Source organism: Fundulus heteroclitus, chromosome 16, assembly GCF_011125445.2.
Source record: "Fundulus heteroclitus isolate FHET01 chromosome 16, MU-UCD_Fhet_4.1, whole genome shotgun sequence".
Classification (NCBI taxonomy): domain Eukaryota; kingdom Metazoa; phylum Chordata; class Actinopteri; order Cyprinodontiformes; family Fundulidae; genus Fundulus; species Fundulus heteroclitus.
The window spans coordinates 28,236,837-28,262,638 of NC_046376.1; the positions used below are offsets into that span (position 1 = coordinate 28,236,837).

Consider the following 25,802-nt stretch of genomic DNA (forward strand, 5'->3'; position numbering starts at 1 on the left):
ATTATGTTCTTGTCTTACCCTACCTTTTCACTGTACAAATTCCCTATTTTGTCAAGTTATTATGGAAAGAGCTTATGTCTTTTAAGATCCCTGAGAAATACTCCAGGAGCTGAATCGCAGCCCTTAATGAGTTACTGGCCCTATTTCTGTTACAGGCTGGTTTCATGACGAAACTCACAGTTTACCCCTAGAGCCTCAATGACTGAGAGCGGATCTTCCCTTCAGGAAGCAAATTGTAACATTGACTATTTTTTATAATAGAGGTGGTCCGACTTTCTGTGGGGAAATGTTGCTACCTTTAAATCCAAAGCGCCATCTGGTGCTAGCGGGAGGTATATACACAGTAACTTCTCACCCATTGGAGCTGTGCTCAGCAGAGCTCTAAAAGCGGGACTGCCGTGTGTGACAGTGAGTCGATCCATTTTCCCACCTGTGGGGTGTTGATCTTTGCACACACAGAGAGAGAGACGGTGCAGGAGCGAGGCGTGCGGAGCTGTGGGAGTCTGTGCGTAAAAGGAAAACCCCGCTTGTGCGCTCCCCACTCTCAGGAGGCGCCCACGCGCTGATCTCACGCCTCATTTTCACCCGTGACTCGTATTTGGAGCTGAAAGCGGGATGTGGAACTGATTACTCTGCCTTTCACCTGGTCTAATCCGCACAGGAAAAAAAGAGATGAGCGGTAAGACACTTTCTTTTAGCTTGGATAGAAGATCACTTTCTCACGCTTTCTGCTCTCCGTGTGCGTAACAAGGAAATAACTACCAGACAGATAAGATTGATTTTGTTAATCAGTATCCAGAAAACAGCTCGTTATCCGGTAGAAGGTGCGCTTCAACCTGAACTCATATGATACCAGTAAGGAGGCTCTGTGGTGATCCTTGCAGCCTTGTAAAAATAACTATTCTCATCACAACCAAGCCCATTCTGCAATACTGAGGGTGGCAATAACCAGACATTATTTAATACAGAGGAAAACAGTGATTAAGTCTCTGCGTTCCAGCTATTGACCAGTAATTATTCACATTTCTGATTTAAAATAAAAAAATCATTGCTGTTCATCCAAATATTGTCATCGTTTCTGTTGATAAACCCAAGGAAATGTACTGTTGATGTTGAAAAGAAAAGAAATCTGGTTCATAGGATTAAGGTTTTAACAAAAAATGGTATGTGTATGATATTAAGACCTTTCTCAATAACCAATTGAAAAATCGACATTAACATAGCACCAATCGCAGCCTTCTTCTAGCCCTTTCCGCTGTTATTTGTGATGATTGATCACTAATGCTACTACTAAGGACTCTTAGGTTGGAACAAGGCCTTCTTTCCATCACTCTAATCTTTAGCTCCCTCCACAGACTCCCTATCAGACTCAAGGCAGGACTCTAGCTAGGTCACTCCAAAACGTTACTATATGCAGTCAGAACAAGCATGTTGGTCAAATTAAAACATTAATTTAAGCTAGATCTGCCAAGTGTGTGACAATTTTTGGGTTTAACTTTAATTTTACAAAAACACAGAGCTGACTCAAGAGGAAGATAATGCTTTGTGCCGCTGCTTAGTCAGCTGAATGCCAGGGATGGTGATCGGGTTTCAGACTTGGTCACTTTTCAGTCGCAAAAAAGCACCCTCTAGACTTGACTTCGACTTATTTGCTGAGATTCGAGCCACTAAATACAGCAGCATTGACAGCTCAGGGATTACTGAGGATATTTTACAGTGAAAGGTTGCGTTTGATTATTAGCTCCTATGACGTCATAATTTCTTGTTGTTAAGAAACCAGCATCATTCCAAACAAACATACTTTCTGCATGAGAATATACAGCACTTCTTAAACGAGGGTTCTGCTCATGCGGACTCTGCATCCTCTCTAATTTGGTCACCACACTGTGGCTCACTCACTATGTTGTAGTTTGCTGCATAGCCTGGAGCATATTTACTGTTCATATTGACCTAACACTATGGGCTTTAAATCAAGAGTTAGAGCATGGTTTCCTAATAACAATAACATCAAAAAGCTCTCTGTTTCATTTGTTTCAAAGTAAAGCACAAACTGTTGCTACGCTCCTCTTATTACCTTATGCATAAATACATATTTATTTGTCTAATGTTGTGCTTCATCGACTTGTAACACAATTTATGCTAACCTATCACATTGCTTTGCACATTGACTCCAGTGTTAACAGATTGAAAGATCATTTTTAAATGTTCTTGTGTTAAATTAGGCCAGACAAAATGTTGAGCACTTACTGAGAACATTTTTGCTTCAGTTATCAGAAACTTGAGGCTTTATCTGAACTTGGGGAAAAAATTACTTTTTATTTTTCTCCAAGAAGCACCCAAGAGCGCTTACATTGATCCATGTAACACGATACAAGTAAGAATTCCTTTATTGTCCTTTAAATTCCTTAATTCCGTTATTTATGTAGTCGATCACAAAAGTAAGCTTGTTTATTTTAAGATTTAAGGCTTTTTTATAGCTTATCATTTACTATAGTCAAGTAGTTCTTTTATTAAAAAGTTTAACAATTGTGTCATGTTTAAAACTTATGTGTGATGAGACTTAAACAGTCTGACAAATTTACTAGTTTTAAGCAGTCATTTGTGTTAATAATTTAACTCCTTTATTTATTTCATACCTCTGTTGGTTCATTCATACCTGACCTCTTAGGGTGCAAGGTGGTTCCCTGTACATTGGAAATTTTTTACCAATTGGTACTTACCATAAGATAAATAATAATAATCCTTATTTATCATTGCAACTTCTAGTGCATTCCAATGAAATTCATCGTCTGCATTTAACCCATCCCTTAGGGAGTTGTGCGGCCTTTGGCCAGCATTCTGGGGCTAAGGGTCTTGCTTGAGGACCCAGAGAGGCAGTCTGTGGGACATGAACCAGACGCAAGCACCCTGCTCTAACTACTAGCCCACAACCCCTCCATAAATGTAGTTATATGACCCCAATAACAATAATAATATCTAACAACAGGTCACTTAGGGTTAGATGTGGGGATCAATCTGTGAGATTTATTAAAAGTCAACTGGCCAGGATCAGGTTAATAAATGCTGTGTGATCAAATGTTTTAGATTAAAATAAAGCTATTAACGTACGTGTAATTTGAGACTTTTTCTGACCATTTACTTCACCAATTAGAAATTAACTCCTGCACATTGATTAGGTACATGGACATGAAATTGTTTGCTTATGGGAACAAAATGGGAGTACTAAGGGGAAAAATGGCAACACCTTTGTAGCTATTGCAAACATATAAAGGAACATTTTTATAGTTTCATAGTTAAGTTTACCGTTGTTAAATTAGATAATTTTTGCTACTCAGTTTGCATTAATGTTTGCTCTGCTGTAACTATTGGATCATTTTCAACACAATTTAAGAAATTCCCACGATTGCTTGTAAGACAAAATAAATAAGTCACACAAAAAACAACTTACTTACTTACAGCTGTCACAGTCTAGAATACTGGAGTGCTATTGGTATGTTTAGTGATTTTAAGTGACTGAGTGGATTCAGTTGTCCATAAAACCTTTCTTCAGAGGTTGGCTCACAAGTTGACTGTAAAACAAGTTGCCTTAAAGGCCCCAAACACAAATAGAAAGAACAACTTAGAAAAAACACCAAGGTTGCTATGATGACTGGTTGGTGACAGGCTTAGGAGTGGGCCCTGAAATCCAGTGTCGTTAAGGCCCCGGCAAACCTTAAAACAACTCTCCAAAAATAGGTCAGAGCCTTCTAGAAGTTGACAACATAAGCATTGTGTCAAGATATTTTTTTTTTAAACTGTTGACATTTTTCTTCTAAGATAATGCAGCTTGTTACATACAAATGTTTTGAAAAGAAGAGGAAAAAAGAAAACAAGGGAAAAAATTATTTAGGTTATGGGATTTTAATTGTGCTTACAGATGCCTAAAGTAAATTTTGAAATCCTGGTTTAAATTTCATAAAGGTCATTTAAATAAAAGAAAAATGAATGAAAATTCGAAAAGTCTTTTATGTTCTATATTTATTTTTCAGACCATTACATTTTGTTCTGGTCTCTCTGCACTGAATATAAAACAGCTCTTTATTTTGAATGTGACCACTTGTTTGTTTTTTGCAGCTGCAATTATATAGATATGACAGATTGTGTGCCGTTTTGTTTTAAGACAAAAGTAATCACATGAGAACAAAGTTCATAGAGACATTTCTGGGTAATAACAGAGATTCCCAAGCATCCCTAAACATGTCCTGACCCGTCTGTTGGCTCCAGCCTTCCAGCTGCAGGCTCTTACTCACAGTATCAGTAATAAACCTGGCAACAAAAGGAGATGTAAAAGGTAAATAGCTTCAATAACAACTTGTCTCTGAAATGTTGGCGTTAGTTGCCATGGCAACCAAAATAAGCCTTCAGATCAAGGCAGCATTGTTGTGATGCTGCAATGTTCAGGTGTTGGTCTCTGGAATTTTCTGGAAAATGTGGAGAAAACTGAAAGTATTAATTCATTTAAGTTAGACTGAAAGTATTAATTCATTTAAGTTAGACTAATTCTTGCATCATTCAGTGAAACCTTCCCTTGTCACCTCCTGAAGTGAACAGACAGAGAAAGGTTTGGTCTTTGGTCGGCTGGTTTGTTTTTAGGTGTGACATGAGTCATGCATTTGTTTTCATTCCTGTGCTCTTAGATAACCACCTACAAAGAGTCTGCCCCACTACTAATAAACACAGCAGCATTCCTTTTGTTATTCTGTAACAACCACTGTGGTTCCGGTCAGAGGTTGACATGCACTCATTATCGACATGAATGTCACAACAATGCAGGGCTTTTAACGACGCATTAGAGCTGTTCATTTTTAAAGCTCAGATTAAGAGAAGAACAAACTATTTCTGTGCTTTTTTAAAAATTACAGCTGGATGCACATCTATGGTAAAATTAACAAAAATTGGTAAATTTTCTAGCACAGACCATGCACATAATCCATAAATTTTTCATTAGGGTTATGGTCGACATATTCCAAAACCCCAACCTTTTACTGTATCCATTACAAAATCAGTTTTGTATGACTGAGATGATTGTCCTGTTGGATCTTCCAATTCTGTGCAGGTTTTTACCATCTAGATGCTGGTTTGCGATGAAGCTTTGACTCTAGAATCAAATTTGAATGTATCCACTTCAATTTGCGTCTGTCTATATGATTGGATTGGCCTGATTATGCATTTCTGTGTACAAACTGGATGTTGATCTTTGTAATGAATTGGTGCCAAACTGCATAAATAAACAAAACTTGTCTTGAACTGTGAGGTTTTATGCAAGAGCAAAAATTCAGACATGACCTCAGAAGCCTGATAAATGTAAACAAAGATTAATTTTTTTTTTTATTTAAAACATGTCCTGTCTGGCAGTGTAGCATTAGGAATGGCCGTCTTAATGCCAAAGAGAGCCCAACTGCAAAAGGCTTTATTAGATAGATATTAAGGACTATTTGACATTCAATGAACAAAAAAAACGAAAGGTAAAAGACAAAATAACGAAAAGAAAAAGATGAGACAAAAGGTGATAAAAATAGAGTAGAGGAAAAAGAGAATACATGTACAAATAACAGCAAAACCAACCCATAAAGTATCACAAGTACAAACAACCAACGCCTTGATAACATCTCTGAAAAATGTGCAGTGTTATTTAATACAAGATAAAGGGACAGCCAAAGCTAATGATAGGGGTATTCTGTATAGAAATGAATCTGTGAGCACCTCAATCCAAGCACCTGAAGGTGTTTGCAAAAGTGCACTTGTAGATGTAAGGTTTATCCATGAGAAAAATGCTCAATAGTGGTTGTAAGGAGCCAAAGACCCACCTCCCAGAGCACCGAGGCAGTTGTCGGGGATAGCAGAGCCTCAGACGCTGAAAGGGCCCCCAGAGCACAGGAGCCCAAGAGTCAATCCCAACAATTTGAGACCAATATCTCCTCTTTTCCTTTGTGAAATGCATCAGAGGAACTTTCTTCTGTTAACAAAAAAGTAGCTAAGTATATTTTACCTAAAGTAAAAAGTATATTGAGATACTATGTACCTTTACTTATGTAACATTTTACACTGGTAACTTGTATTTAAGTAAAATCTTTGTCAAATAACTTTACTTTTACCTAAGTACATTATTTTGGTACTATTTCCCCCCCTGGAAAAGGGTCATCTTAGTAAGTGCTTTTAATTAGTGTCACAATCCACAAAGGCCTGTTTATGTTAGAAATACATTAACTTGCTGCAGTCACCCACTTTCATGGATGCCAAGATACAGATAAAAGCAAGCAGACAAAAACAAACTTTCTTCTGGGAAGTGTATTTAGTCTGGGAGTGGACACATGCTTTGTCTGAAAGTCTGCCTCATAAAACGGAGACGGAAAGGGAGACATGTCGCAAAGTGGCAAGAATGTGTTTCAGTAAACTGATGGTAATCAATGTGAAAGCAATGCAATCTAGAAAGCTCACTTCTTAAACCTCCGGCTTTCTGGTCATGTTCAGGGGAAACAGACTGGCCGGAGGGCGATGGAGCTCAGGAGGAGGCCAGATCCTCCCCTCATTGGTCAGAGGAACGATGCGAGGAGCTGTGGGATCGCGTGGAGGGAGTGCGGCACAAGCTGACCCGCATCCTCCACCCAGCCAAGCTCACCCCATACCTGCGGCAGTGCAAGGTCATCGACGAGCAGGACGAGGACGAGGTGCTCAACTCTACGCAGTACCCACTGCGAATTAACAAGGCTGGTAAGGTCATGGGGGAGCGATTATTCATCCAATCAGGAGTCGGCACCATTCAGACACCTCGTCTAGATGAAGATGAGTAAACAAAGGTAGAGATAAAGGATTGATGTTCTGAATAATACCTGGGCCAAAACTGACGCAATGCGGTTTTTAGTTTGCGAGTGAGTCAGCTCATGTCAGTCATCTGTCATGTTGTTCCTGATCAGGATAAATCATCCTGATCGGGTTCTGATCCAATCATGAATCGTTGACACTGTCTCCCAGTTACCAAGGTAAACTTCCACATGCCTTAGCTACTACGAAAAGCTGCTGCACTATCATGCATATTGCATATTACAGATGCTGGTCATATAAAAAAAATTTCAGAATTCCATTCAAGATGTGAAATGCGTATATTATATTCATTCATTACACACAGACTGATAGATTTCAAGTGTTTATTTCTTTTAATACTGATGATTATAACTGAGAACTAATGAAAACCCCAAGTTCGTCTCTCAGATGTTAGAATCCTAGAACATTAAGACAGATACAAAAAAGGGTTTTTCACAAATGTTGGCCACTGAAAAGTATGAACATGTTAAGCACTCAGTACTTAGCTAGGGCTCCTTTTCCCTGGATTACTGCAGCAATGCAGCGTGGCATGGAGTCCATCAGTCTGTGGCGCTGCTCAGGTTGCTCTGATGGTGGCCTTCAGCTCTTCTGCATTGTTAGGTCTGCTGTATCACATCTTCCTCTTCACAATGACCCATAGATATTTTCTATGTGGTTAAGGTCAGGCGAGTTTGCTGGCCAACTAAGAACAGGGACACCGTGGTCCTTAAACCTGGTACTGGTAGCTTTGGCTCTGTGTGCTGGTACCAAGTCCTGCTGGAAAATTAAATCTGCATCTCCATAAAGTTGGTCAGCAGCAGGGAGCATGAAGAGCTCTAAAACCTCCTGGTAGACGGCTGCGTTGACCTTTGACCTCAGAAAACACAGTGGACCAACACCAGCAGATGACATGGCTCCCCAAACCATCACTGACTGGAAACTTTCCACTGGACCTCAAGCAGCGTGGATTCTGTGCCTCTCCTCTCTTCCTCCAGACTCTGGGACCTTGATGTCCAAATCAGAGAACAGAACCGTGGAGCACTCATGATTGTGTCGCCTACAGAACTAAACTCAGAGACCATTTAAAGGTTGATTAGGGTGTGGCACCAGGTGTCTTCAATATTGGAACTTTTCACAATATTCTAATTTTCTGAGATACTGAATTTGAGGTCTTAATTAGCTGTCAGGTAAAATCATCCAAATAAAAAAACACTGGAAATATATCAGTCTGTATGTAATTAATTAATATAATATACAAGTTTTGCTTTTTGAATGAAATTATAAAAAAAAAAAAATTTTTTCATGATATTCTAAATATATCACCAGCACCCTTATATTACCTTAGTTCTGTAAATAGGCTGGAGTTTTTCCCCACCGTTAAACTTGAATATGTCATCAAATTTTACTCGAGTGTGCCATATTATCAATAACTGTGCAATATTTACTCGGGTATTTACTTTTTATTTCTGGCACTTCTTTAGAATGAACTATAGATTATACTAGTTTGTTATTTTTTTCTTCTGTTTTCATTACTATTAATTGTGTTTAACTGTCTGTGTCTTTGCCACTGTCACACCCAGATTTCCTCATTGTGGGAGAATAAAGGAATTTCTTATCTTAGTTTTTATCTTATATTAATACCTGCATAACTACAGGGAAACTGCCACACATCAAAGATGCAGCATATTCGTAGATACACAGCACTGGAAGCTTACAGAACTAAAACAAAGACCCGAAGCTGTTTTCATTTTAAGTATTGGTTTTATCTATCTTCTTCCCTGCAGATGTTTTCGTTCTGAGTTATCTTTATCTCACAGGTCGCTTGCTGGACATTCTCCACGGTCAGGGCCAGAGGGGCCTTCAGGCCTTCATGGAATCGCTGGAGTTTTACCATCCGGAGCAGTACACTCAGTTAACGGGAAAACAGCCGACACAGCGATGCTCCCTCATACTGGGTAAGAAACTATTACTTTACATCTGTAAACCATCTGTAAACTGTAAAAAAAAAAAAAAAAAAAAAAAAAAAAAAAAAAAAAAAAAAAAAAAAAAAAAACTTCAGTTGCTGTGAATAAGTAATGAGAAAAGGCTTGAACTACTGCAGAAAATGCTCTGGTGGTTCAGGAGGGCGAACAATGAGCTATTCGAGCTCGAAGTTAAAAAGCAGATAATGATCAAGAAGTTAAGTTTACCCAGTCCAAAAGAATGCATTGATGATTATGTGAGAAAGATTTAAAAGAAAGACCCAAAGTTGACAAGTAATATGTGGGTTTATCACAGATGTCTACAAAATGTATTCAAGCAAAGAAATCAAAACCCAAACACGATTAACAGATAAAAGAAACAAACATTATGTGTTTGATGGAACTGTTTCTAAAATCTGATACCGTGTCCCAGGTGCTTTTAGTGGCATTTCTGTTTAAATAGAAATTTGTGATGTAGAGTTCATGATCACAAACTGCCAGTGACTGAGTTGTTCCATCACATTGATCTTTGCCTCATCAGAAACCTCCCAAAAGAGAACGGCACTGGAGAAAAACACATTCAGAGTACGCCCAGTGCAAGTTGATTTGGATGATAGTGAGTGCTGTTGGCTATTATCTTTTAGTCCATTTATATCTAAGATCTGGAGTTAGATCTTGGAATGACACCAAACCCAATTGAACCATTTTCCAGTTCCAAGATTCCAAACCAGTGGGATCTGCTAATTGCTAAGTAGCCAGGATAGATGCCATTAGCAATAAAAGCTAAAGAAACTTTAAAATACTGTAGCTATTTGCTCCGTGGAACTAGGGTTATCAACTCCAGGCTTCAAAATTTCTTTAATGTTTTAGTGATTTATTTTTTTGATCCTCTGGACAGAAACCTGTTGCTGACATGAAAAACCACCAGTCTATATTATTAGATCACTTGGTTTGACCAATCAGATAACACCAATAGTGCAACTCCAGCACTGTTTTTACCTGGAAAACCTAATATTTACTGAGGTGGTACTCGCTCTAAGAAGTTTGAGAACTGATCAATTATTAGACTATAAATTTGTACTCATGGAAAAAGTGAGCATGTGCCTCTCATAAGATTAATGAGGATGCATAACAGCAGCAACAGTTGGAAAATAATTTGAGATATTTGGATTTCAAGACAAACGGCCATGTCTGTTCAGGTGACATGGCAGAAAAAAAATAAAAATTGTAATCAACAAACTGTAAATCCAGTTGTTTTGACTTGAAAATTGTTTCCAGATGAAGAAGGTCCAGAGGGCTTGACTCAGTTTCTGCTGCTGGAGGTGCGTAAACTGAGGGAGCAGCTCCGAAACAGCCGCCTGTGCGAGCGCCGCTTGTCTCAGCGCTGTCGCATGGCGGAGGAGGAGCGTAGCCGAGCCGAACATAAAGCTCAGGAGCTGCGGCACGACAAACTGCTGCTCGAAAGGTCTGTCTTCTTCCTTACACTTTTAACACGGTGAACCGCTTTGTTTCTGTATGCCATTTGCATTGGAAAGAGCATGTCTCTTAAAACCACACACATTAATGGCTCTTTCCCAAACAGATGACTTTGTTAATAAACCTTCTGAGCACCCACACTAAAAACTATACATTTGTCCTCTTTGTGTGTCTAGGCTGCGTCAGGACTGGGAGTCAGCGAGTCGGGAGCTGGGTAAGCTGAAGGACCGACACCTTGAACAGGCTGTGAAGTATTCCAGGGCTTTGGAGGAGCAGAGCAAAGTCTCCATGCGAGAAAGAGAACTCCTGAGACAGGTAGGCCCATCATAAGGAGCTGCTCTAAAATGGGACAAAAAGCTTAGCAATTTTACTTTATCCTTTTAACTTCTTGAGCTTGCTAGTAAGTCGAACTTTCTCACATGTTATCACGTTACAACTAGAGTCTGTTGTGATAAGTCGTGCAAGATAAACCAGGATAAGAAGTGGAAAGCAAATCATGCTGCCTTTTAAAAATATGAGTGGGTGTAGATTTGCGTTCATTCTTTACTGAACACTCATTTCTAAAGATTTCTTTCTACCAGGATTTCCCCCATTTTTAACACGGTCTGTCTTGTCATTACCTCAGACCAGCATCCCTGTCCGTGCTGAAGAAAACCATCTCCACAGCATAATGCTGCCACCACCATGTTTCACTGTGGGGATTGCGTGCTCGGGGAACGTGTTGTCTGTTACTGCTCCGTTCACAAGATTTCTGTGTCCCCTTTATGGCCAATGGCAATCTTTAAGCGGGAATTCTGGTAGCTTTCTCACAACTGGGGAGCTGGCCCGTCAACAGATTTGCTCACCAGAGCTGTTGATCACTGCAGTTTTTCTAGTGTTAACCTGAGCCGTCTGATCAATTATCTCCTGGCCTGTTAGATGAATGTTCATGTCTTGGTAGGTTTGCAGTTTCAATATACTCTATCCATTTTCAGAACTGTACTCTTTAATAAATCTCTGAGAAGTTCACAGAGCAGCCGTGTTTATAATGTGAATAAATCCCAGATGGACCTATAAAGGCAGCTGATTGCACTGGATTTTACTTTGGGGGTGTCAGTCTAAAGGGATCTTCATGATTATGCATGACTGTATCCCTATAAAATACATGAGAAATTGTAGTTTTAACATGAAGAAACATGAACAGGCTCGACGTTTGATGAGCTCAAGGCAAATAAAACACACGTGTCCTGTTAGGCTGCATGAGGCGGCCCACATTAGACCAATCAGAGCGGTTGGCGCGAAGCTGTGCAGATGTTTTCAGCTCTTTTTGTTTCATCGGTGTGCTTTCACAACATGTCAGATAAACCTCTGAGTTGTGATTTGCTTCGCTGCAAATCAATGGAAGTAATACTATCCACATTCTTCCTGCGAGTTACTATCAACAGTAACAGTGCAAACAAACTGAGCTGAAGTGATCCAGTCATGCCGCCTGTTGACAGAGAACATTATTATGCTTCATTTCTTGTTCCTACTTCTACAAAAGGAGAGGGATTTTTGTCAGGATGTGAATCCACGCAACCATTTATTATCTTAACTTATTGCGCCTGTATTTTTGGTTGTCCCTATATAGAAATATACCACAGCAGAACTAACGTTGCTCTAAAAATGGAGCATATCAATGTGTTAACTCCATTTTTTTTTTACTTTTTTATTGTACTTTATCTGCATACAGGTAGAGGAGCTTAAGTCCAGACTGACTGATGCAGATAAGGAAACAGAAAAGGCTGATGCTCCAGAGATCAACAGAGCAAACAGCGGTCTCTCCAATGGGATAAATGGCTCTACACCTCCCTTACCAGAGAAGCCGCTGAAGCACACTGACGCTGAGAAAGCAGACAGAAAGGGAGCTCAGATAACAAACTCAGATCCTTCCACTGGAGTCGTTGTAAGTCTGTGTACTTTTAAAAAAAAAACATTTGATGCTTATCGGGCTCATTCTATGTTTTATAAACAGTGTTTTTGCTCATCTTAGGCCCTGATGGATATCCTGAAGCAGGACCGCAGGGAGGCTGCAGAACAGAGACACGAGCTCTGTGAGATCGTCACCAAACTTGAGGGAGAGCTGCAGAGCGCCGAGGAGAACAGGGACAAAGTAAAAAAAAAAAAAAAAAGTTGTTCTAAAGCTGATTAAATACATTTTTCCTCACAAAATACTCACAAAATACTTTGCACAACACACCATAATAAAATGGTCGAAAAGGTTAAATTACAGGTTTTGCAAATGTATAACAAAAATTTGAATAACACAGACAAACGTCACGCAGACATGCTATACTGACTGAAATGTAAAAAGTATCCCTGCACACTGGTAACTTTGAGTGACATCCCCCTCTGAGAATTTAATTGGAAATTTCCTAACTAGGCTGAACACATAGTTTTCTGTTATTGTACTGAAATTAATCCAGCTCCTGAGAGTGACCCATACTTTTACAAATGCATGCCTGAATAATGGATTTTTTACACCTTTCACCACCAAACACCTGAGTTCAGTGAATTGGATATGTGCTTTTTGCAGTATGTGTAGGAATTCACACATTTTGACATTAAAAATTTAGCTCAGGTGATTAGGTCAAAACACAAATCTGGGAAAAGATGCGTTGCATTGACCTTCCCAAAATGCAATGTGATATTTGTTCTTTGGAAATAGAACATGTCTGGAACCATCTAACCTTGGAATCAAGAATCTTTACTGCTATTATGTAGCCATAGTGAAATTTTGGTGAGCCTTGGTCAGAGAGGAGACCAAGAACGAATTGGTCACTTAGGCAGTGGCCTGATATTGCCTTGTGAAGATGGGAAAAGCACTCCATCAATCAGGCTTTTATGGTAAACTGGTGAAATGGACGTGGTCCCCAGAGCAGGGGATGTCGAACTCCAGTGCCCCAGGGCCATGATCCTGCTACTTTTAGATGTGTCTCTGTATCAACACACCTGAATCCCATAATTGGGTCATGGAAAGGACCCTGTGGAACTTGAGTGCACGAGGAGCTAATTCAGTCATTTGATTAAGGTATGTTAAAGCAGAGGCACAGTTGCAGGACACCTGCCCACATGGACAAAGGTTTAACACTGCCCTAGAGATTGTCAAATTAGAAGAAACAACATTAAAGTTTTTTATCGTGACCTCCAAGTGTAGTATCTGGACAAAAATGAATAAGGCTCATTACTTGGGTAACACCATAATGGGAAGCACAATGGTGGCAGCAACATGCTTGCATGTAAATACTAACACTGACCAACCTAGTCTGCCTAAAAGCCAAGATTATAGCTGCCAAATATCGCAGTTTTTCAAGAAAACCCCTTTCAAGTGTACTCTGGAACTCAGACAAATCGTTGGGTCATATTCTAAAACAGTCAACATAATAAAGGTGTGGCCTGAGGAGCAGTCTGCAAATATCGCTCAGTTGTCCAATCAGAGTTCGGGCTTAAATCCATTTGAAAATCTCTAGAAAAATGTAAACATGGCTGTGCATTGACACTGTACATCCAAACTGACTAAGCATGAGAGGTCCCGCGTCTTTTATGCTATAGAACATAGCTAAAAAGAAGTCTACAAGCTTGTAGAGGGGTGCCCAAGAAAGCCTGAGACTGTATGCTGTTAAATATGTTCCAAACATTTAACAGATCATTAGAAAACAAATGCACAAATTTTTAATTTTGTTTTTATGAGGGGGAAAAAGTAATTTTGCGATGTGACAATGTGGCAACATGGAAATTGTGTAAATATCGTCACACTCAGAGGATTAGAGACCTTCAATATTTGCTCTGAGAACGAGTATTTCCACAGCTGTAAAAAGCCCGAGTTTAACTACGACCCTTCTGCCTCTAAATAAAGGAGGTAATGACAAACTGTGTGTTTCTCAGCTGGAAGCCCAGTGTGAGCAGCTGCAGCTGAAGGTGAGGACTCTCCAGCTGGACTGGGAGACGGAGCAGAAGAGGAGTCTTTCCTACTTCAACCAAATCATGGAAATGGAAAAGGAGAGAGACCAGGTAGGTGGGGGAACAATGTCTGAAGCAAATCCTTAAATCCTTTTGTTAAATGATTGCCAAGCAGCCCCACATCATGACCCTGCCACTGCAGCACCTCAGTGAGAGGAAGGTGTTTCTGAGCTGATTGCTTTGCATCACATCATGTTTTCTTTGTCGGTACCCACTTCCCCCTATTTGTAGAATCACATCTATGTTTCAAAATGTATTTTCTTGCTACTCTCTTAAGAAAAATGCAATTTCTGCTCAATTTTCCAGTTTATCTTCTTCCCTTTCATGACTGGCCTGTTGGACTAAAGTCCAAGGAGAGTTGTCTTTATCAGTTTTTTATTGCTTAGTCATTGTTTGAACCAACCATTTTCTGCACCAGGTTTAAGGCGTCTCTGTGTTGCTTCGTGATGTCGCTTGCTTAACTATGTTGCACACTCCTGGGTCATTTCATAACCATGCTGAAGTTGTGCAACACATAAACTCCGTACAATCTTTTTTGTACGCATCCTGTCTGGCTGTCTTAAAGCCAAAGAGAGCCCAAAAGATTTACTTTCACAAGTGGAGCATTACCGCTTTCGCTATAGTGCTCCGCTTGATATTCATGCAAAAAACATTATTGGACATTATTTTGGGATTATTTCAAATTCAATACACACAAAAATGGAAAGGTAAAAGTGAAAGAATGGACGAAGAACAGAAGAGTCAAAACGATAAAAGAGAGAAAGGGTAACAAAAATAGAGAAAAGAGGAAAAAGAGAGTGTAAGATAACATCTTGGAGTCTGCTTCTACACTTGCAGAGATATAAAAAGGATAGCAAAACCAACCAAAAAAGTATCACAGGTACAAACAATGTGTTTTATAATATCACTGAAAAATATGCAGTATTATTTAATACAAGATGTTTATAGTGACAGCCAAAGCAAATGATAGGGTTTATCTGTATATAAATGTGTCTGTGAGCACCTGGATCCAAGCACCTGTGGGTTTATCCATAAGAATGATGCTCATTCGTGGTTGTGAGGAGCCTTAGACCCACCCCCAGAGATCCTGGGCAGACATCGCTGAGACCAGAACCAAAGACGTCCAAAACGGCCGCTAGATCACAGAAGCCCAAGAAGGACCAACACAGGGAAGTCTGCCTCCCCCGTCCCAGGGAAGAGCAGAGGAGACCCAAAGGAAACCTCCCAGCAGCCACAGTGCCAAAGCCCCTGGAGGCTGCAGCAAGGACAACAGCCAGCTACACCAGAGCAGATTGTGCCATGGGCCCAGAGACCTGAGGCCCAGGGGCACACCGACCCCCAGCGAGGCCCCGACAGAGCTAGGGAGGTCAGACCCCGCAAAGCAGCTGCCAGGAGTGATCCAGCACACACCTGAGCACCCAGCCCTGGACACTGAGAACCACCAACCCACCAGCGGGTCGGTAATCAGCATCCCAGAGGGGTATCCTGCCCCCAGACACGAAATGTGAGCCCTGTCATCAGGATGGGGAAGAGCAGCCCACCTGAGCCACAAGCTGAGACCAGGGCCGAGGACCTCCCTAACCCGGGACAACCCGATGCATACCCTGATCCCAGCCCCGACGACCCCCCAACCCATCCATCCGCAGACAGGTCCAACACAGTCAAGCTTGTTCAACGCAGAACAAGCCAGCCAACCAGAGCCCGCCCCATGAACCCAGAGGTGCCCTAGACCAGTCGGTCATGACTCCCCTACACGGCACAAAGCTACAAACCACCCAACCCAACCCTCCATGCCAGAAACTGCACACATTCTGACTTTGTTTTTTAAACAAGCAGCACATAATTTAGATTTAAAGCTACCAAAGATGAAAGGTATTATATTTGATGTGTTACTGGATGTGTGTTAAACATAAAAAAAATTTTACATCACAAAACCTGACATCATAAGAAGGGCATGTACACTTTGGAGCTGGAGAAATCACATCATGACCTTCTGTCTAAACAACAGAGGTGAAAGGTAAAAGTGGTCTCTATAAAAACGACCATTGATGTCTAAATGTTGTTTACAGGTTTTTAGAATTTAACAACTGGCTTAATCTCTTTGAACGTGGTGGCTCAGTCTGGAATTGGACAGGGTATTTTGGCCAACGTTTTGGAATTGGTTAACCCTTAATCACTCAAAATGGCGAGCCCTTGACATCCCAGAAGAACATCCTTGTCTTTGCTGCTTCACTCTGCAGCATAGTTGTTTTCCTGTGTGAAATGGTCTTGGACCAATTTATTGACCAAATTCAGAAACTAGGATTTAAAATTAGATGTTCCTGGCCTGGCTGTTGTTAAATGTTATAACAGGTTAGAGGGTTAACTTGATTATTTGTGCTTAAAGACAAGGACTAACTAAACTATCATGGCCACACAAAATATCTCTATGGATATCTAATGTTTGGAGGGGATAAAACAGCAAAGGAGGGGCTATTTTCCCAAGGACACAGCAGCCTGCTCAACAAAGTGTCTGGTAGTTTTGCAGATTGATGAGGTTCTGTATTTAAAGTTGCTGGTATTTCACACTCTTCTGCTGTAGCTATAATGTTTGTGTCCTTTTTTTGTCTTTTTGATCAGGCTTTGCGTAGTCGAGACAGCCTGCAGCTTGAGTACACTGACTGCCTGCTGGATAAGAACCGTCTGCGCAAACGCATCGCAGAGCTGCAGGCCAACCTGGAGCAGCAGCAGCGAGAGCTGGAGAAGGAGCGAGAGCGCTGCCGGGAGCCGATGCAGCAGAGTCCCTGTATGAACTGCGTGAGTCCACACGGACCCCAGCGTAGCTCGGCCTGGTTGCTTCTGTCACAGAGCTTTTTAAGCATTGCTTATTCCATATCTCTGCTCCCCAGTCCCACCTGTCTCTGTGCAGCGAGGACCAATGCTTTGGCCCATGCTGCTCCCCTGACGTGGATCTGAGTCCACAGTTCAGCAGAACTCAACTGGTGCTAAGGAAGGTCGGTGCTGGGCTCGCTCCCATGATTCTGATTCAGGCAAACTAATCAACATTAACAGAAGCGTTGCCAACGTCAAAGTCAACTTTTCTTTTTGTTGTCATATTAAAGCCTCAAACTTCAGTCTGTTTAAAAAGGCTTTTAAGTAGTTGATCAACACCAGTTAGTGCCTGGTTTTGAAGTAAAAGGAAAGGGATACAACTTTTACACACATGAAAACATTTGGCATGCATTCTAATTCAGCCCCCTTCACTTTGTCACCCTGAAATAAAATGAAATTGACTTCAAAATAGAGCTGGGCTATATGGCCTAAAAAAAAAAATCCCCGATTTTTTTCACAAAAAATCCGATTTACGATTTAAATCGATTTTCTCAACAGCCCCCAAATTCAGATGCAAAAGAAATAGTTCCAAAAATAATTGTTTATTTTGATTTCTCCCTTGGAGTTAAAGTGCAATCAATAACAATTAGCCAAAAAGGAAATATGGCAAGCCCTGCCATTGTAAACTGTGAAAACATGACATGTACATGACACAAAACATGACATGTAACCTTATGTAACATAACATTTAACAGTATCAGTTATCTGTACATGACAGCATAGCATAGGGTACATTCTTAGCATCCTATCTACCACCTCTGGCTTTCTCCATGTAACAATGACCATAAATCTGTGGTGGCAAAAGTCACCAAGATAACAAACAGAGTGCACCTATGTGTGTTAGTATGAATCCAGCTGTCCTTTTGAGGCCTCAGAGAAGAACAAGATTAAAGCGGGGCAAAGTTATGAAACAACATCCCAAGCTTTGAACATCTCACGGAGAACTGGTCAATAAATGATCTATAAATGAAAAGAGCGTGGCACAGCTGCAGACCTACCAAGACATGGGAGCCCACCTGACTGAAAAGCAAGAAGAGCATTGGTCAGAAAGGCAAACTGATGGCCTATAGTAACTCTGGTCTAGAGGAGCTGCAGAGATGCAGAACTCAGCCGGTAGAGCCTGTAACAGCATAACAGCGATTGCTGCATGCACTCTGTCCTTTCTGCAAGAGTTGCAAGAGGAAAGTCAGACGTAGTCCTGTGTGCAGATCGCCACAAACCATGTAAGGGGACATGGCGCATATGTAGAAAACGAAGACCAAAATGGAATTTTTTTTTGGTCTACATGAAAAACCTAATGTGTGCCAGAAAGCTGACACTGCACATCCCTTTGAATGTACCTGCCCCATGATGAAACATGGTGGTGGCCGCATCATGCTGCGGGGATGCTGGTCAGAGTTTTTTGTGGGATGAGCTAAATACAGGGCAATACTAACCTTTTGAAGAGGCTGTAACAGCTTTGAGAGTGGGATGAAGGTTCGCCTTCCAATAGGATAATGACCCAAAGGCACACAGCTAAAGCTACAATGGAATGGGTCAGATCAACAGACATTCATGTGTTGGAATGACCTAGTCAAAGTCCAGACCTAATGTCAATTGAGCATCTGTGGCAACACTCTAAAAACTACACTAGTAGCGATTACACCCTAAAGAGCCTGCAACTTAGATTGCAGCAAAAGTGGGTTCTACCAAGTAATAACGCAGGTGGGTGGAATATGAATGCAAACCACACATTTCAGATTCTGATAAAAAAAAATTAGAAAACAATGTATCAATTTCTGTCCACTTCAAAAATCTGTACTGCATTGGGTTGTCTCTACCACGTAAAATCCCATCGAAAGACGCTAAACGTTCTTGTTGCCATGTGAAAAAGTGTGAATATGCTCAGGTTACATGGAGATTTTCAGAAGAGACTGCATAAAATGCAAAAATGTACTCCTTTAAAATAATGCAGAAATTCATGTTTACGTCGCACAAAATGTTAAAATTTTATTAATTCACCCCCAGCTTTCTTTAATGTCAACTTTTCCCTAACTGAATTGTGGTTAACTATAATACATGTGTAGGTATCTGGTGCTAATGTTGTTAAGATGTGCTGTACAGGTTTTCTAGTCAATGTTTACGTATTTTGTATTTGTATTTATTTATTTATTTATTTATTTATTTATAAAGGGACATTGCATATCAATGAACACAAGGTAAACATGTAAGATTATAGCTAGTGCTAATTTTCACCTCCTGTCCCTCAGGAGGCAGAGCCACCCTCGACAGAATAACACAGTGCAATAACAAAAACAACAGATTAAAAAACGATTGCCACATTCAGCATTACTTCCTGTGTAAGAAAAAAAAAAGATAGTTGTTAAATAAAAAATTTAATATACAGAATATCCACATGGTGATACCAGCACAGATTCATTCTTTCCTCAAACTGTGAGATTTCCATGAACCGCAGTGCCCCGTCTAGCCCAGACACGTTCCTTCCTGCTTCTATTATGTTATGAAAGGAATGTAGCTTTGAGTCTTGTTGTTTTTGCGTGTAATATCTTCTTATGTAACTCTCGGCACGTTTGTACAAGACCGGCCATCTCTCACTCTCCCTGAAGTGACGCAATGTTTCATGTTTTGTGTGTTACAGACATCTAGAGGCCAACACAATGAAAGCTCTGAGGGTAACGCGGCTTGGGAAAATATGTTAACATTTGTACTTTTTGTTTACATAAAGAAGCTGATAGTTTAGTGATTAGTTCAACCTTCCTCTCTGCTAATTTTAAAGGTTCAGCTTTCAACTCAGAGGAGAACCTGCTGTCTTCGGTGAGATTCAACATTTGTTTTATCTTAGCAAATCATCAGAAGCACAGGAATCACAGTGGCGACCGTTTGTAGCCTTGTTGCAGCAGTGGGTCCTGGGTTCAAATCCCAGCCTGGGGTCTTTCTGCATGGAGTTTTGAATGCTCTCCCTGTGCATGCATGGGTTCTCTCCTGGTACTTCGGCTTCCTACAAAGTCCAGAAGCATGACAGATGGGTTAATTGGTCTCTCTAATTATGAATTAGGGATGGGCCTTTAGGGATGAGTGTGCATCAAGCATGGTTGATTATCCTGTCTCTCTTTATGTTGCCCTGTGATGGACTGGCGACCTGTCCAGCATGTTCCCCGCCCCTCGATAGGCACCAGCCCCCCCGGCTACCCTGCTCAGATAGGCGTGTATAAATGATGGATGGATGGATGGATGGGTAGAGGGAATCACTATCTTAACATTTACTTTGGTTTCCTCAGTCAAACCACGATGAAAAGGAAATAAATCGTCTGTCCACGTTCCCCTTTCCTCCGTGCATGAACTCCATCCACAGGCGGTTCACAGAGGAGTGAGTTTATCGCCACACTCGACGTTTTTAAGCTCTGTTTTACCTTTGCTTCATCTGACCGCCTTCCTTCTCGTTCTCTCTTGCGAAGGTTCGACGTGGACTCCTGGGGCAGCGATGAGAACGAGAACATTCCAGGTAGACTTCCAGCCGTCTGGCATGAAAGTATGACACTTATGACGAAGCATACTGTAACCACACACAGAAAATGCTGTCTTGTGTTTTTAGGCGAACAGACCGAGCCGTCTTTGTGGGATTCCTGGACCTCTGTGCACTCCCATCTGTTCCCCCCAGATTTGGTCAACCTGCCCCCGGTTTCTTCTCAGTCATCCACCCCTAATGCTCCCAGGTAACGTCTCAAAGTGCTGTGGAAGAGAGTTACAGCTTCCTGAAAATGTTGACTTCTGGGACATATTCTGGCCAATTTCTAATCAAACAAATCTCCTTTACAAAGAAATATGTTCTTGAGAAAAAGTGTGCCGCTGAATCACCTGACTTTACAAAGTGGGGCATCAGATATGCTCGAAGCTTTCACTTATAAAGATATAATGCCCACACCGGCCTGTAGTCATCACTAATTCATTTACATTCAATCACCTGGTAATAGTATTCACACCCCCTGGAGTTTTTTCCCCATTACAGCCACAGTCTTCCATCATCTAACCTGCGGTGACCAAGACCCCTTTTGATGCTGAAGAATACTATCCCCACAGCATAATCCTGCCACTGTCCTCTGGGTGGGTCAAGAAGCTCGGTTTTGATCTCTTCTGACCGGAAACCCTTCTTCCACGTGTTTGCTGAGTCCCCTAAATGGTTTGTGGAAACAGGAATTCTTGCAGCGTTCTTTCAAAACTGGCTTTCTCCTGCTCCATGACGGCCAGATGTGCGGCACTCACAACTGATGTCAGCCTTGACAGAACCGCTGGATTCAAACTGAGATTACATTACGCCCAGAGGGACTCTGTGTACTGGTCACCTTTGAAAGCAACTTGATTTGATTTAGGGATATCAGAATACATATGGCTGGATAGGAATGCATACCAGACGTTTCCCATTTTTAAGTGTAAAATGTTTCCTGATTAAGTGTTGCTTTTCACTGGTTTCCTTATAAAATGCCGTGAAGATTGTGTTTCTAACATGACAACAGGTGGGAATGTCTATGTCAGCTACTGTGTTTTAATTTAACTGTAGAAGCTTTCAAATGTGACGTCACTCTGCACATATGGTTAAGCTGCAAAAAGTGAATTATTCTGGACTTTAGTTGCATTCTGCTCTTGTGCTCAGGAAGCCGCCCTCTCCCTGCTCTCCAAATTCGAGCCCCTCCACCTCGCCAAAGCTTGGACGAGCCAGCCTGGCCGGTGATATCACCATAGTTGGAGGAAATCGGACTGGGATCTTCGTCAGCAGCGTGAAAGCCGGCTCACCGGCCGAACAGTGTGGACTGCGGGAGGGCTGTGAGCTGCTGGAGGTCGGTGACTGCACAGTGACTAAAAACGGAGTCTCAGTTCATGAATGATAAACGCTTCATTAACCCTCTGCATGCTTTAACACCTCAGCGTCTACCTGCGGCTTCAGGCGTCGTTCATGTTTGTTAAACTGTGGATGAAAAATGAGGCTGTACACTCGTTTGTCTTTATTGGGTTCAGCTGGAGCGGGTTCTGTTTGGCGGAGGGAGTGTGCTGCTGGCTCAGTGCACGGCTGAGGTGGCCCACTTTTCTCTGCAGTGGTGGACCGAGCCCCAAACCCTCAAACACCAGAGCAACCCAGAGGGTAAGCCTGCAGCTTTGATGAGTTTCACATGACAAGTGGACCTAAACGGCGCTAGAAGACGGCCCAGAGATGCCTGATCCTTTAGGGGTCCGGGCTTATCCGTGGTATATGTTTGACGTCCATTCTCCTGTCTCCATATCGTCAGCCTACTCCAAGCTGCAGTCAGAGCTTTCTTCGCCCTCCTTCGTGGGCGCGGACTCCTTCTATGCGCGGGTCAATCTCAACATGGAGTCCCACGGTGACTCGCCCTCTCTGGGGGTTTCCTGCGATGACATCATCCACGTCACTGACACCAGGCACAACGGGAAATACCAGTGGCGCTGCTCCCTGGTGGACCGGAACACGGCCATGCCCCTGCAGACAGGAACCATGCCCAACTACAACAGGTCCGACAGAAACAAACGGATTCGTGCTTTGTCGGAAATGTGGAAGCGACGTGGCGTTAGCTGGTTTTACTCATGCTTTGTAGTTTTCAATGACTTTCAAATGTAAGACGTCTTTTCTCTTGCAGGGCTCAGCAGCTGTTGCTTATTAGGTTACGAAAAATGTCACTGGAGCAAAAGGACTCAAAGAAGAAGATGGTAGGTCTGTTGTGGTGAAACAGGCTCACTTTGATTTCACACTAGAAGTGAACCTCTAACCGGCGCCACTTATTGCTGTTAATCGGGCTTCATTTCTGTAGTTTTTAAAGAAAACACCTAACCGCGTTCGACTGGTCAAGGCGGTGGATCCCAGCTCTCGGGGTTGCGGTTCCTCAAAGCAGATTTTTTACACTCTCAACAAACGTAAGCTTGTCTCCCCAGGGTGCAGTAATCCTCTCCTATCCCTTTATAGCACATTTTTAATGCAACTCCCCCCCTTCCACAGGTCACGAGGAACATCTGATCCCATACAGTCTGGTGCAGCCGGTGAAGGTCCAGACTAAGCGGCCGGTCATCTTCTCGCCCTCGCTCCTTTCCCGCGGGCTGATCGAGAGGCTGCTGCAGCCGGCGGAGTCTGGTTTGAACTTTAACACCTGCCCCCCTGGTGAGGATCATATAGGCGCAATACCTGGAGGTGGTCATAAACCTCACTTTTGTCATGTTTATAAATGGGACCTAATTTATTGGGATTGAACGTGACGGATCCAAACGTCAAAATTCGTCAAGTGGGGCGTATAATTGTGAGGTGGAAGGAAAATGATGTTGAAAATTTTAAATTTTTTACTAATAGAACTTTATTTAGAGACTGAAGCTTTGGCTTAATCTACTTTGAAATATCAGAATATCAGTTTTCACGTTTTGCCTCGCATTCTCCCTTTGATTGCAGTCTGAACTTTGACTACGCCATTCTAACCATGAATGTGCCTTGGTCTGAACTATTCCATTGTAGCTCTGGCTGCAGGTGTAGGGTTTTTGTCCTGATAGAAGGTATCCCTCCATCCCAGGTTCAGGTCTTTTGCAGCCTCTAACACAGCAGTGCGGCCCTTAGAATAATTTTGCATGGCCCACTGACCTAAATTTGACAATGGTAAAAAAAAATTTGGCTCTCTACCATTTGATACATACGGACACAGTTTGATATTTTTTAGGGGGAAGTTTTTACTGAAGATTTTAAATCTTGAAGTGGAAAATGTTGTTAAGTAAAACGTATAGTCTTTGCCTTTTTCCCCCTGTTTTTATTTTATTTCAAGTTAGTGTAGACAGAGTAAGACCACAAATGCAGATCAAATGCAGAAGACACATTTTGCTGCCATGTACATTTGTATTAAATAAAAGATTTCTTTCTTTCAACATCCAGCAAGCTTTACTGAAATAATGGACTGGGCACAGCCATTCATCAAAATTTGCAAAAAAAATTACCTTTTAAAAAAAAAAAGCGTAATAGTTGTTCTCTTAACAGCTCCTCCTGAGCTACCATGGGCCTCTATAGGGGGCTTCTCTGACCTCCTTAACCAGCTGTCAGTGGATGGCTTGATTTGTAAAAGTTGTCTGAAAACCCCCTGAGGCCTTCACAACAGCTGCATTTGTCCTGAGATTAGATTTCACTCCAGATGGATGGTGCTATCGGTACTGGGTGGAATTTAGGGAAATCGGGAGTCAATCGAATACATGTGTGTCATGCCGACAGTTTATTTGTTTACAAAAAAAAAAAAAACTTTGAAAACCATGTATGATTTTCCTTTCACTTCCCAAATATGTGCCGATTTGTCTAAGTCGCATGAAATCTCAACAAACCTCTCCCTTTTAAAAGGCCCTTTACGTCCACATGATGCTCTATAGAAAAATCACGGGGTAAAGTTTGATGATGGCCACATGATGCACCTGTTTTCTGTCTTCAGAGCCTATTAAAGCTTCAGAACAAAAGGACAAAAGGGTATTTCTGTTGGATTCCTGCAGTCCAGAGCAGGCTCTGGGAATACGGCTGGAATCAATACAGGATGTGATCAGTCAGGTAAAAACAACTTGGTCTTCTTTTGTCCTGTGTGGCACAAAAGCGGAACCCAAAACATTGCCGAACGCGTGCTGCCACGCATTCTCCCATTCTTTCCCTTTATCTCCACCAGGGCAGGCATTGTCTGTTAGAGCTGGGGCTGCACAGCGTCGAGGGCCTGCTGAGGCAGGGGATTTACCCCATTGTCATCCACATTCGCCCTAAAAACAAAAAGCACAAGAAGCTAAGGTAGGTTTAGTAGGTTTTTTTTCCCAGGATGAACCCAGAACGGTCTTTGTAGCGTTTAATAAGTCAAATTTACACTAAGATATCTTTCCATGATGTATCACACGGAACAGGAAGTTTTTGCCAAGGTGTGGAGAGGACAGCATTATGGAGGAGGTGTGCCAGGCCGAGGAGCTGCAGCTGGAAACACTGCCTCTGCTTTACTCCACGGTGGAGCCAAACACCTGGAGCTGCACCGAGGAGCTGCTGGAAGCCTTACGTGGTGCAATCCAAAGGCAGCAGAAGGCGGTAGCATGGGTTGAACTTGACAGGCTGCAGTAGAAGACAGATGTGTGTACACTGCATCCAATGATACGCACAAACGTGATTATCCTGTGGTCACTGGAGCAGGTACCAAGCCAGTGCGGGATCTTTACAGTGGCTATGATGTAATTTGTATTTGTGCAAATATTTATTTTCAGTTTCAAAGGAAGCCAGATTAGACTCCTGTGTACGCAGTGATATTAAGTACTTTGCATGCCCTAGTGCCATGGTCACATCAGTACAAATCAACCTGTAGGAAATAATTCACGATGCAATGTTGTGTTTTCCCTCACTACAACTAAAGTCAGATTATTTTCAGAATTGTACATTGTATAAAACTTATTGTCATTACAAAAAGCAGGATCTGTACTGTAAAATAAGCAAGTGCATCATGCTTTTTCAACTACTGTGAAGTCTCTTTTATGTTATGTTTGAAAGAAAATGCACATTTGTAGACAGCTTTTGACTCTGATTTTCTTGTATACTTTTTGTTTTTATTTTGGTGACTTCTTTTAACAAGAAATAAATATACTTTTGCAATACACTTGATTGCAAAAAGCTTGCTTTTTATTTACAAGAAC

The 25,802-nt window shown here is 41.6% G+C and overlaps 1 protein-coding gene across 1 annotated transcript; it reads left to right on the forward strand.

The window, feature by feature from the left end:
* Positions 1 to 364: 364 nt before the first annotated feature.
* zmp:0000000896 (caspase recruitment domain-containing protein 11) lies at positions 365 to 25,768 on the forward strand. The gene is made up of 24 exons (XM_012879648.3): positions 365 to 679; positions 6,511 to 6,750; positions 8,658 to 8,795; positions 10,080 to 10,266; positions 10,454 to 10,592; positions 11,989 to 12,201; positions 12,289 to 12,408; positions 14,181 to 14,306; positions 16,875 to 17,051; positions 17,144 to 17,248; positions 19,765 to 19,798; positions 19,903 to 19,940; positions 20,405 to 20,493; positions 20,582 to 20,628; positions 20,719 to 20,839; positions 21,775 to 21,958; positions 22,137 to 22,260; positions 22,406 to 22,646; positions 22,772 to 22,841; positions 22,943 to 23,045; positions 23,128 to 23,286; positions 24,581 to 24,693; positions 24,806 to 24,921; positions 25,032 to 25,768. The coding sequence occupies exons 1-24, from the start codon at positions 673 to 675 to the stop codon at positions 25,237 to 25,239; spliced, it is 3,099 nt and encodes a 1,032-aa protein (XP_012735102.2). The 5' UTR covers positions 365 to 672; the 3' UTR covers positions 25,240 to 25,768.
* The last annotated feature ends 34 nt before the right edge of the window (positions 25,769 to 25,802 follow it).

Excerpts from the sequence above, each read along its gene's own strand:
- zmp:0000000896 (XM_012879648.3), top strand. Across the intron at positions 10,593-11,988 it reads AAAGAGAACTCCTGAGACAG|GTAGAGGAGCTTAAGTCCAG; the intron begins GTAGGCCCATCA and ends ATCTGCATACAG. Across the intron at positions 20,840-21,774 it reads TCCACCCCTAATGCTCCCAG|GAAGCCGCCCTCTCCCTGCT; the intron begins GTAACGTCTCAA and ends TCTTGTGCTCAG.